This window comes from Papio anubis, unplaced genomic scaffold, assembly GCF_008728515.1.
Source record: "Papio anubis isolate 15944 unplaced genomic scaffold, Panubis1.0 scaffold291, whole genome shotgun sequence".
Taxonomy (NCBI): Eukaryota; Metazoa; Chordata; class Mammalia; order Primates; family Cercopithecidae; genus Papio; species Papio anubis.
This window is the reverse complement of record NW_022163007.1, coordinates 42,296-55,338: the sequence shown is the minus strand read 5'-3', so window position 1 is coordinate 55,338 and position 13,043 is coordinate 42,296. Positions and strand designations below refer to the sequence as shown.

The following is a 13,043-nucleotide window of genomic DNA, read 5'->3' as shown; positions in this document are numbered from 1 at the left end:
CCCTGTAAAATAGAGCCTTACTTTATATATTAGAAAACCGAGGTTCAGAGAATAAAAGACGAGATACGAAAGATACTTTTTTAAAACAGCTTTTTCTAAGAGCTCAGAAAAGTGTCTGACATATAATATAGGCACCTGATAAAACTGGTTGAAGAAATTAATGTTCCAAAGAGTTGTGCCATCACCCAATTATGGCGATAGACAAGCATATCATCCTAATATGTCAGAAATGCGTATACTGCTAATGAATATATTTCTTCTGAAAAGACAAATGTTCAGCATGACATCAAGAATTATAATTTAAGTATTATTTTTGACATGTTCATAAAAGTAGTAGTTACCAAAAGGGATCACTACAAAAGCTTTTCAATTTTCCCATACCTTGTTATTTTGCCTTAATTTACTTAACTCCAGTTTATACTTTTCTGCTTCTTCTAGAGCTCTATTCAAGCGAACCTCTGTGGCACTTTGACTACTTGCAGCCTGTTTTTGCAGTCTTCTTTTATTTTCTAATTCCTGTATAGTAAAAAAGATTATGGAACATTTATAAATGTATCATAGGTTCCCCCTTGATCATTTTGCAGTATCTTCCATATCCATATGCCTTGCTTTCTCTCAAACTTTATACACACACACACACACATGCATGCACGCACACGCGGGGCTAGAGGCTGAACACTAAGTGTTAGAGGTCTCAAGGAATTCTTGCCCCAAATTAGTATTAGAGAAATATATCCTAAAAAATGTACTTGTGAACTGGGCTTTCAAATTACTTTTTGTTTGGAATTTTGTCTCTCTTTATTGACTCAAGACACAGTATACCTGTCCTCTATTTTATAAACAACTCTTTATAACTGTATTTCTTCTTCTGGGAACCTCCCAAAAAGACCAATGTTAAGAGAAACTCTCCACTGTTTTTCTGTATACCTGACAAAGTAAATCATTTAAGAATATATTCATCACAACATTCTGTATAGCCCTATAGGAAAATCCCAATTCTGAGTAGAAACAACAGATCTTATAGATTATTTTCCACATCCTGGGGTGAGTTTAGTCTTATATTTCTGCAAACATCCTAGGATATTCTGTTGCAGAGAGTCAACAGGCCAACACCTGAAGAAACACGAACGTAGAGGATAAACTGTGAACTCCACCATAATCTTTCCCCTGTCAACCAGCTTCATCTCCTGCCAAAGATGTTACTTTTAGTAATACGAGCAGTAATTGGATCTCTCCCAAACAGCCATGGTGTTTCCTGCCCCAGTCTTTTGCTTGTGCTCTTCCTCCTGCCCTGATCTCTGCCCACTCATTTTCACGTAACTAGCACCTACTGACTCAGCTAGGTTTGTACTCTAGGGCATTAGCTCCCCCAAGACATATTTCCTTTCTAATCCTCACTATCCACCCAGATTATATTAAGTGCCCTCTTCAAAGCTTGTATAGCACCTTAAGACACATTTATCATCGTATCTGCTACGTGGTACTGAAACTATCCCTTAACTTTATTTCCCCCACTATAGTTTAAGCTCCTTGAAGAAAAGAACTGTCTTAATTTCTGTATACTCAGCACTTCAGTGGGATATAAAAGACACTAACACACATGTTAATTAAACTGAACTTATTTTGTAATACTAAACTCACTCTTCTTTATATCCCCTACAAAGTAACGCCTAGTCCAGAGCCTTACTCAATAAATTGAGCAGATACTCAATATATTATAGAGTTGAAATGATGCAGTTAAAAATACAGTTGTGTATTTTTTTATAATTTTTTTCTGGCTATATCACTATATTTTATTTAAAAACTAGTCTCCCTGGCTCTGAGTAATTAAGGGGAAAAACAAAACAAAACACATGCTGCTCTTTATGTAGGTTTCTAAACAAATCAAACTGTGTATGGATACCATCTGCTATCACAGCCTTCTTCACAGCTTTGTGGGTGGTAGCAACAGGAAGAGCTAGCCTGATTTATCTCACTGTTCACATAGAAAAGGCAAAGATTCTCATTAGCTACAAAGTCCACATTTCTTGCTGCCTCATTTCAGTCTTCCTTCTTAAGAATATAGAACTGAATCTTTCCTCTTGCCTGCTGATGACTCTGTAACCTATTTCACAGAAAAATGAAAACCATCCTGTACCATATGATGTCCCCTATCCCTGAACCAATACTGCCCTCTTCTTGGGAGGTGTGGGGAAAAAATGGTACCCAGAAGAATAGTAAAGTAGGAAACAAAGTTTTTCTATATGAGTAATCCACTAAACAAATTTCTAGTGTTATAAAAATTTAAGCAGTTACATGTCACTAGACAAAAATTTCATGACAAATCTGAAATCCTGAGTTGCACATTAGTTTAAAAAAAAAAAAACTAAGAAAATCAAATTTAACATTAAAATTAAAATACTGTTAGCTTCAGGAGGAAATGATGTACCACTCTCTCATGATTATTAAAGCATTCATAAAAGGCACTGGGGGAGAGTAAGAAAAGAGAGGGGCATGCATCAGCCACAGCAGAAGACAAATGTAATAAATGCTCTGGGAATAACACAAAGCACCACAGAAATTCAGATAAGAAATAATCAGATGAGGATAAATCATCAGATAAGGTTTCAGAAATAAGGGGCTAAGGTAGAAAAGAATGGACTTGGAGTCAGAAAACCTGCCAGCTGTGGTAGACTTATTTCCATATCTGAAATTGTGAGTAATATTATCTATACCTAATAGGTTTCATTCATTTATTCAACACATTTATTAAGCACTTACTACATGCAGGATACTATTCTATATCATGGGCACACAAATTAACCAAATTTCCTCCTCTCATGACGTTTGCATTCTAGAGGAAGAGACAGAAGATGAACACATATTTACACATACATATATGCAATATCTGGTAGTGGTAAGGGCTATGAAGAAAAAAAAGGGTAAAGGGACAGAACAATGAAGGGAGGGTATAACTATTTAAAATAAAGTAGTCAGGGAAGTCTTCCAAATGAAGTGAGGTAATGATTTAAGTTAAAATCTTGGGGAGGCCAGGCACGGTGACTCACGCCTGTAGTCCTAGTACTTTGGGAGGCCAATGTGGGAGGATGAACCCAGGAGTTCGAGACCAGCCTAGGCATCATAGGGAGACCTTGTCTCTACAAAAAAATTTAAAAATTAGCTGGGCATTGTGGCGTATGTATGTGGTCCTAGCTGCTTAGAAGACTGAGGCAGAAGGATTGCTTGAGCTGGGGAGGTGAAGGCTGTAGTAAGCCATGATTGCACCACTCCAGCCTGAGCAACAGAGTGAGATCCTCTCTCTAAAAAAAAATACAATAATCAAATAAGGATCTCGGGGAAAGAATTCCAGATAATAAGAACAATAAAGACAAAGATCCTGTAGTAGGAATCCACTTGATACATTAAAAAATCACCTAGAAGGTCAGTGTGGTTTCAGCTGAGTGACAGGCACAGCGTTAGGTTTTGAGGTAAGAAGAAGTGGGCAGGGCAAGCCTAGGTGAACCTTGTAAGCTTTACTTATAAATTTGGATTTTATTCTGAGTGACACGGGAAGCCTTTGGAGGATTTTAAGTGTGTATGCATATGTGTATGTGTGTGATGATCTGAGTTAATTTTTTTTTTTTTTTTTTCGAGATGGAGTCTCACTCTGTCACTCAGGCTGGAGTGCAGTGGTACAATCTCTGCTCTCTGCAAGCTCCGCTTCCCGGGTTCATGCCATTCTCCTGCCTCAGCCTCCCAAGCAGCTGGGACTACAGGCACCCGCCACCATGCCGGCTAATTTTTTGTACTTTTAGTAGAGACGGGGTTTCACCAGGTTAGCCAGGATGGTCTCAATCTCCTGGCCTTGTGATCCGCCCACCTCGGCCTCCCTAAGTGCTGAGATTACAGGCGTAAGCCACCGCACCCAACTCTGACTTAAATTTTATAGGGATTGCTCTGGCCACTGTGGTATTGCCAATCTAGGAGGTTATTATAATAGTTTAAATAAAAGACAGTGGCTTGGGCTTGGGTAGAAGTAATTAATGTTTTGAGAAGTGGTTTATTCCATGGATTTTGAAGACAGAATTGACAGGATTTGTTGGTGAGCTGGATCTGGATATAGGAAAAGAGATAGATCAAGATGACTCTTCAATTTTAGACTGAACAACTGGGTGATGCCTTTTACTAAGAGAGGGAGAAGGAAGAGAAGCAGGTTTGCTAAGGGCAGGGAAGCAAGAGCTTCCTTTAGGACATGTGAACTTTAACACACAATAGAGATATCAAGTGGGCAGAAAGGAAGCGGTAAGGGCAAGAAACGGAAATGTGAGTATGAATAACATATATATATAGATGGTATATAAAGTCATGGAACTGAATGAGATCATCTAAGGATTAGATATAAAGAGACTTGAGCACTCTACTATGTAAGGCCAGGAAAATGAGGGAGAATCATGACTATGGTGCTCTAGAAGCCAAATGAATAGTGTTTCAAGGAAGAAGTAATCAACTATTTCAAATATTGCTGAGATATAAATTCATGTCAAGAATAACTGACCAAGTACAATGGACCACAACTGCAATGTGGATTATTGGTGACCTTTTTAAGAGTAGTTTCAATGGCAGAGTAGAGATGGAAGCCTAAGCAAAGTATTTTCAGGAGAAAATGGCACATGAGGTATAGAGACATTGAGTATAAACAATAATTTTGGGAAGCTTCACTATAAAGGGGAGCAATGATATAGGACTGGAGGTAGATGTAAGATCTAAAGAAGTTTTAAAATAAATAAATATATGAATGATTCTATGAAATGTTTGTACACTAATGAGTATAATCTGATAAGAGTAAATTTGATTTTGCAAGAGAAAGGACAATTGCCAGTGCGAAGTCCTTGAGGAGAAGAGAGTATATGGCATTCAGTGCACAAGTGAAGGGGCCAGCTTTAGACAGAAGAGGTACTAATTCACTGTAACTGGAGTGGGGAGTGGTATAGAGGCAGCGAGGTTGTAAATTTAGTGAAAGGATGATCTTTTGATTGTTTCCTTAATGAAAAAGGAATCTGAGTCATGAGTCAAGAATAAGGATGTTGGAAGGGGTGTTACAAAGTTGAGGAAAAAAGACCAACTGTTTAATAATCATCTCCAAAAATGGGAGAGGGAATCGACTTCTCAGAAAGTGAGGGTAGAAAATGCATTATTCTTGAGATTTGTAAATAAATTTAAAGTAGGACTGATTAAGAAAAAATGACAGAAGAGACAAATTATCAGTATCAGAAATGAAAGAGGGGCCATTATTACACATCATACAGGTATTATAAATATAATAAATATAATAAAGGAATATTATGGACAAATTTATGCCAGTAACTCTGACTTAGATGAAGTGGACAAATATCATGAAAAACATAAATTAGCAAAGCTGACTCAAAAAGCAGCAGAAAATCAGAACAGACTTGTATCCATTAAATAAACTGAATTGGTAATTGAAATCCTTCCAAAAGAAAACTCCAGTGCACGTGGCTTTCCTAATGAATTGTATCAAACGTATATATCAATATAACAGAATAGTTCAAAGAAGATCCATACATAAATACAGCCAATTCATTTCCTTCACTGGTGCCATGGTAAGCAAATGGGGAAAGAACTGAATTATTATCCATACGGAAGAAAGTGAACCCTGACCCTTATCACACACAAAATGAACTTGAAATAGAGTACAAGTCAATTTATATATGATTTTGAGGTACACACACACACACACACACACACAAAATAACACTTCTAGAAGAAATCAGGAAAAAACTCTCATGACTTTGGAGTGGATAAAGATTTCTTGGATAGAATGAGGAAAAAAAGCACAAACCCCAAGAAAATAATATTTTGGGGAAAAAAGCACAAGCCACAAGAAAATAATATTTTTTAATTCATCAAAATTTAAAACTTTTGAAACACACTGTTGAGAAGATAAAGCCAAGTCAGATTGGGAGAAACTATTCAAAATATATATTCTTCTAATAAAGGAATTACATAGGGAAACAAAGAATTTGCAACTTAGTATTTTTGAATGGGCAAAAAAAATGAACAAATACATCACAAAAAGGATATATGAATGGCCAATAAACACATGAAAAGATGTTCAATATCCATTATAACTACGGATAACTAAAGGAAATACAAATTAAACCACAATGAGATACTATTTCTTCCCCTCTAGAATGGCTAAAATTAAAAAGATAATAATCCCAAGTGTTGATGATGATACAGAGTAACTCTAATTCTCATATATTGCTAGTGGGAATGTAAAATGGTACAATCACTATGGAACACAGTTTAGCAGTTGCTTAAAAAGTTAAGCATACACTTTCCATAAAATTCACAAATTCCACTCCTAAGTATTTGGTATACACAAAAACATGTGTTCACACAGAATACTTGTACATGGAAATTCACTGTGGATTTTTGATAGCCACACTCCATAAATAAATAATATGGAGCAATACAAGGAAATTAACCACAAAACATGTAACAACATTGATGAACCTTAAAAATATGCTGAAGGCCGGGCGCGGTGGCTCATGCCTGTAATCCTAGCACTTTGGGAGGCCGAGGCAGGTGGATCATGAGGTCAGGAGATCAAGACCATCCTGGCTAACACAGCGAAACCCTGTCTTTACTAAAAATACAGAAAAATTAGCCAGCCTTGGTGGCGGGCGCCTGTAGTCCCAGCTACTCAGGACTCTGAGGCAGGAGAATGGTGTGAACCTGGGAGGCAGAGCTTGCAGTGAGCCAAGATCACGCCACTGCATTCCAGCCTGGGCGACAGAGCGAGACTCCGTCTCAAAAAAAAAAAAAAAATGATGAAGAAAAATAACCAGATATACAAAAGTCCATATTCATGATTCCACTGGTATGAAATTTTAGAAAAGGAAAATGTAATTTATAGTGAAAAAATATAGCTCACTGGCTGCCTGGGGCCATGATTAGAGGTCGGAGATTTATGGGGCAGAGTACAAAGGATATTCTGGGAGGGTAATATAAATTTTCATTATCTGAATTACGGTGGTAGTTATGAGGGAATATTAATTTGTGAAAACGTATTGAATTATAAGCTAAAAACAAGTATATTTTATTGTATTTAAGTTATTCTTCAATAAAGTTGATTTTAAAGAAATCACTAACAGAAAAACAAAATCCAATGCCAAAACAAATTGGTTTCTGTTTTTGTATTTTAGAAAACTCCGTCTGTTAGCATTAGAAGCTTAAGTTATATATAACAATTTTTAAAACGGTTGACTTTTGCAGATTTATAAAAGCAAGTCCATCAAACTCAAGCTCTGGCATTTCTGTGAACTGTACACTGAGGTTTGTTTGTATAGAGATATAAAATGAGACTTAGCAAAGAATGATTCAATCTTGAGTTCTCATGGTTACATGACCCATGAGAATTATTATGCCTACCTGGCAGGGTAGATAGGGATGCAAGCTGGAAAGTTCAGAGCCAATGGAAGTTTTTATAAAAGCCTTCAGATAGCCAATATATCATAACCGCTTAGTACATTCATTGTGAAATAAAAGTTTAAAGTATTAAACTCTTAAACAGTGATAAGATTTTGAAATAGCTGGTACTTACATTCATTTAATTTTGGGGGATTCGGGAATGATATGATTTGTGGAAAAAACACAGACTGTGGTGTCAGACACAGTTTGAATCCTATTCTGCCACTACCTATATATAAACTTGGGTAATTTGCTTCACCATCAAACTCAGTTTCCCTTTGTTTTTTGTTGTTGTTGTTGTTGTTGTTGTTTTGAGATGGAGTCTCGCTCTCTTGCCCAGGCTGGAGTGCAGTGGCGCCATGTAGGCTCGCTGCAAGCTCCAACTCCCAGGTTCACGCCACGCCATTCTCCTGCCTCAGCCTCCCGAGTAGCTGAGACTACAGGCGCCCGCCAACGTGCCGGGCTAATTTTTTTGTACTTTAATGTTTTTTATTATTATAGTTTAAGTTCTAGGGTACATGTGCACAATGTGCAGGTGTGACACATGGGTACACATGTGTCATGTTGTTTGCTGCACCCAACAACTCGTCATTTACATTAGGTATTTCTCCTAATGCTATCCTTCCCCCAGCTCCCCAGCCCCCAATAGGCCCCGATGTGTGATGTTGCTGCCCTGTGTCCAAGTGGTGTCATTGTTCAATTCCCACCTATGAGTGAGAACATGCGGTGTTTGGTTTTCTGTCTTCGTGAGAGTTTGCTGAGAATGATGGTTTCCAGCTTCATCCATGTTCCTGCAAAGGACATGAACTCATCCTTTTTTATGGCTGCAGAGTATTCCATGGTGTATATATGCCACATTTTCTTAATCCAGTTTATCATTGATGGAGATGTGGGTTGGTTCCAAGTCTCTGCTATTGTGAATAGTGCTGCAATAAACATACGTGTGCATGTGTGTTTATAGGAGCATGATTTATAATGCTTTGGGTATACACCCAGTAATGGGATTGGTGGGTCAAATGGCATTTCTAGTTCTAGATCCTTGAGGAATCGCCACACTGTCTTCCACAATGGTTGAACTAATTTGCACTCTGCCAACAGTGTAAAAGCGCTCCTATTTCTCCACATCCTCTCCAGGCATCTGCTGTTTCCTGACATTTTAATGATCGCCATTCTAACTGGTGTGAGATGGTATCTCACTGTGGTTTTGATTTGCATTTCTCTGATGACGAGTGACAATGAGCATTTTTTCATGTGTCTGTTGGCTGCATAAATGTCTTCTTTTGAGTCATGTCTGTTCATATCCTTTGCCCACTTTTTGATGGGGTTGTTTTTTTCTTGTAAATTTGTTTGAGCTCTTTGTAGATTCTGATTATCAGCCCTTTGTCAGACGGGTAGATTGCAAAAAATTTTCTCCCATTCTGTAGGTTGCCTGTTCACTCTGATGGTAGTTTCTTTTGCTGTGCAGAAGCTCTTTAGTTTAATTAGATCCCAGTTGTCTATTTTGGCTTTTGTTGCCATTGCTTTTGGTGTTTTAGTCATGAAGTCCTTGCCCATGCCTATGGCCTCAATGGTATTGCCTAGGTTTTCTTCTAGGGTTTTTACAGTTTTAGGTCTAACATTTAAGTCTTTAATTCATCTTGAATTAATTTTCATATAAGGTATAAGGAAGGGATCCAGTTTCAGCTTTCTACATATGGCTAACCAGTTTTACCAGCACCATTTATTAAATAGGGAATCCTTTCTCCATTTCTTGTTTTTGTCAGGTCTGTCAAAGATCAAATGGTTGTAGATGTGTGGTTGTAGATTCTGAGGCCTCTGTTCTGTTCCATTGGTTTATATCTCTGTTTTGGTACCAGTACCATGCTGTTTTGGTTACTGGAGCCTTGTAGTATAGTTTGAAGTCAGGTAGCAAGATGCCTCCAGCTTTGTTCTTTTGGCTTAGGATTGTCCTGGCAATGCGGGCGCTTTTTTTGGTTCCATATGAACTTTAAAGTAGTTTCTTCCAATTCTGTGAAGAAAGTCACTGGCAGCTTGATGGGGATGGCATTGAATCTATAAATTACCTTGGGCAGTAGGGCCATTTTCACGATATTGATTCTTCCTATCCATGAGCACAGAATGTTCTTCCTTTGTTTGTGTCCTCTTTTATTTTGTTTAGCAGTGGTTTGTCATTCTCCTTGAAGAGGTCCTTCACATCCGTTGTAAGTTGGATTACTAGGTATTTGATTCTCTTTGTAGCAATTGTGAATGGGAGTTCATTCACGATTTGGCTGTGTGTTATTGGTGTATAGGAATGCTTGTGATTTTCGCACACTGAGTTTGCTGAAGTTGCTTATCAGCTTAAGGAGGTTTTGGGCTGAGACGATGGGGTTTTCTACATATAAAATCGTGTCATCTGCAAATAGGGACAATTTGACTTCCTCTTTTCCTAGCTGAATACCCTTTATTGCTTTCTCTTGCCTGACTGCCCTGGCCCGAACTTCCAACACCACACCATGTTGAATAGGAGTGCTAAGAGAGGGCATCCTTGTCCTGCGCCAGGTTTCAAACGGAATGCTTCCAGTTTTTGCCCATTCTGTATGATATTGGCTGTGCGTTTGTCATGAATAACTCTTATTATTTTGAGATGCATTCCATCAATACCTGGTTTATTGAGAATTTTTTGGAATGTAAGGCTGTTGAATTTTGTCGAAGGTCTTTTCTACATCTACTGAGATAATCATGTAGTTTTTGTCTTTGATTCTGTTTATGTGATGGATTATGTGTATTGATTTGCATATGTTGTACCAGCTTTGCCTCCCAGGGATGAAGCTGACTTGATCGTGATGGATAAGCTTTTTGATGTGCTGCTGCATTCAGTTTGCCAGTATTTTATTGAGGATTTTCACATAGATGTTCATCAGGGATATTGGTCTAAAATTATTTTATGTTGTGTCTCTGACAGGCTTTGGTATCAGGATGATGCTGACCTCATAAAATGAGTTAGGGAGGATTCCCTCTTTTTCTGTTGATTGAAATAGTTTCAGAAGAAATGGTATCAGCTCCCTTTGTACCTCTGGTAGAATTTGGTTGTGAATCCATCTGGTCCTGAATTTTTTTTGGTTGGTAGGCTATTAATTATTTCCTCAATTTCAGAGCCTGTTATTGGTCTAATCAGAGATTCAACTTCCTCCTCGTTTAGTCTTGGGTGGGAGTATGTGTCCAGGAATTTATCCATTTCTTCTAGATTTTCTAGTTTATTTGCATAGAGGTGTTTATAGTATTCTCTGATGGTAGTTTATATTTCTGTGAGATCCGTGGTGATATCCCTTTTATCACTTTTTATTTTGTCTATTTGATTCTTCTCTCTTTTCTTTATTAGTCTTGCTAGTGTTCTATCAATTTTGTTTTTAGACAAAATTCAAAAAGTCAGCTCCTGGATTCATTGATTTTTTTGAAGGGTTTTTCGTGTCTCTATCTCCTTCAATTCTGCTCTGATCTTAGGTTATTTCTTGCTTTCTGCTAGCTTTTGAATTTGTCTCCTCTTGCTTCTCTAGTTCTTTCAATTGTGATGCTAGGGTGTCGATTTTAGATCTTTCCTGCTTTCTCTTGTGGGCATTTAGTGCTATAAATTTCCCTATACACACTGCTTTACATGTGCCCCAGAGAGTCTGGTATGTTGTATCTTTGTTCTCATTGGTTTCAAAGAACAACTTTATTTCTGCCTTCATTTCATTATTTACCCAGTAGTCATTCAGAAGCAGGTTGTTCAGTTTCCATGTAGTTGTGTGGTTTTAAGTTAGTTTCTTAAACCTGAGTTCTAATTTGATTGCACTGTGGTCTGAGAGACAGTTTGGTGTGATTTCTGTTCTTTTACATTTGCTAAGGAGTGCTTTATTTACAATTTGTGGTCAATTTTAGAATAAGTGTGATGTGGTGCTAAGAAGAATGTATATTCTGTTGATTTGGGGTGGAGAGTTCTGTAGATGTCTATTAGGTCTGCTTGGTGCAGAGCTGAGTTCAAGTCCTGGATATCCTTGTTAACCTGTCTTGTTGATCTTTCTAATATTGACAGTGGGGTGTAAAAGTCTCCCATTATTATTGTGTGGCAGTCTAAGTCTCTTTGTAGGTCTCTAAGGACTTGCTTTATGAATCTGGTTGCTTCTGTATTGGGTGCATATATATTTAGGATAGTTAGGTCTTCTTGTTGAATTGATCCCTTTACCATTATGTAATGGCCTTCTTTGTCTCTTTTGATCTTTGTTGGTTTAAAATCTGTATATCAGAGACTAGGATTGCAACCCCTGCTGTTTTTGGCTTTCAGTTTGCTTGGTAGGTCTTCCTCCATCCCTTTATTTTGAGCCTGTGTGTGTCTCTGCACATGAGTTGGGTCTCCTGAATAAACCACACTGAAGGATCTTGACTCTTTATCCAATTTGCCAGTCTGTGTCTTTTAATTGGGGCATTCACCCATTTACATCTAAGGTTAATATTGTTATGTGTGAATTTGATCCTGTCATGAGGTTAGCTGGTTATATTAATTGATGCAGTTTCTTCATTGCATCGATGATCTTTACCATTTGGCGTGTTTTGCAGTGGTTGGTATTGGTTGTTTCTTTCCATGTTTAGTGCTTCCTTCAGGAGTTCTTGTAAGGCAGGCCTGGTGGTGACAAAATCTCTCAGCATTTGCTTGTCTGTAAATGATTTTATTTCTCCTTCACTTACGAAGCTTAGTTTGGCTGGGCATGAAATTCTGGGTTGAATATTCTTTTAAGAATGTTGAATATTGGTCCCCACTCTCTTCTGGTTTGTAGGGTTTTTGCCGTGAGATCCACTGTTAGTCTGATGGGCTTCCCTTTGTGGGTAACCCGACCTTTCTCTCTAGCTGCCCTTAACATTTTTTCCTTCATTTCAAACTTGGTGAACCTGACAGGTATGTATCTTGGTGTTGCACTTCTTGAGGAATATCTTTGTGGTGCTCTGTGTATTTCCTGAATTTGAATGTTGTCCTGTCTTGCTAGGTTGGGGAAGTTCTCCTGGGAAATATCCTGAAAAGTGTTTCCCGACTTGGTTCCATTCTCCCCATCACTTTCAGGTATACCAATCAACCGCAGATTTGGTCTTTCCACATAGTCCCGTATTTCCTGAAGGCTTTGTTCATTTCTTTTTACTCTTTTGTCTCTAAACTTCTCTTCTCACTTTATTTCATTAATTTGATCTTCAATCCCTGATACCCTTTCTTTCAATTGATTTAATCGGCTATTGAAGCTTCCGCATGCATCACAAAGTTCTCGTGCCATGGTTTTCAGCTCCATCAGGTCATTTAAGGTCTTCTCTACATTTTTTATTCTAGTTAGCCATTTGTCTAACCTTTTTTCAAGGTTTTTATTTTCCCTGCGATGGGTTTGAAAATGCTCCTTTAGCTCGGAGTTTGTTATTACCAACCTTCTGAAGCCTACTTCTGTTAACTCATCAAAGTCATTCTCCATGCAGCTTTGTTCTGTTGCTGGCAAGGAGCTACAATTCTTCGGAGAAGAGGCACTCTGGTTTTTAGAATTTTCAGCTTTTCTGCTCTGGTTTCTCCCCATCTT

The 13,043-nt window shown here is 37.9% G+C and overlaps 1 protein-coding gene across 6 annotated transcripts in view; it reads right to left on the bottom strand.

Annotated features, from left to right (window-relative positions):
- Positions 1 to 13,043, bottom strand: part of LOC116272977 (testis-expressed protein 9) — a 67,359-nt gene that overhangs the window by 19,868 nt on the left and 34,448 nt on the right. For all 6 annotated transcript variants that reach the window (XM_031661895.1, XM_031661897.1, XM_031661898.1 and 3 more), the window contains one exon: positions 382 to 516. In XM_031661895.1, coding sequence (XP_031517755.1) covers positions 382 to 516 — 135 coding nt within the window. The remainder of the gene's footprint in view (positions 1 to 381; positions 517 to 13,043) is intronic.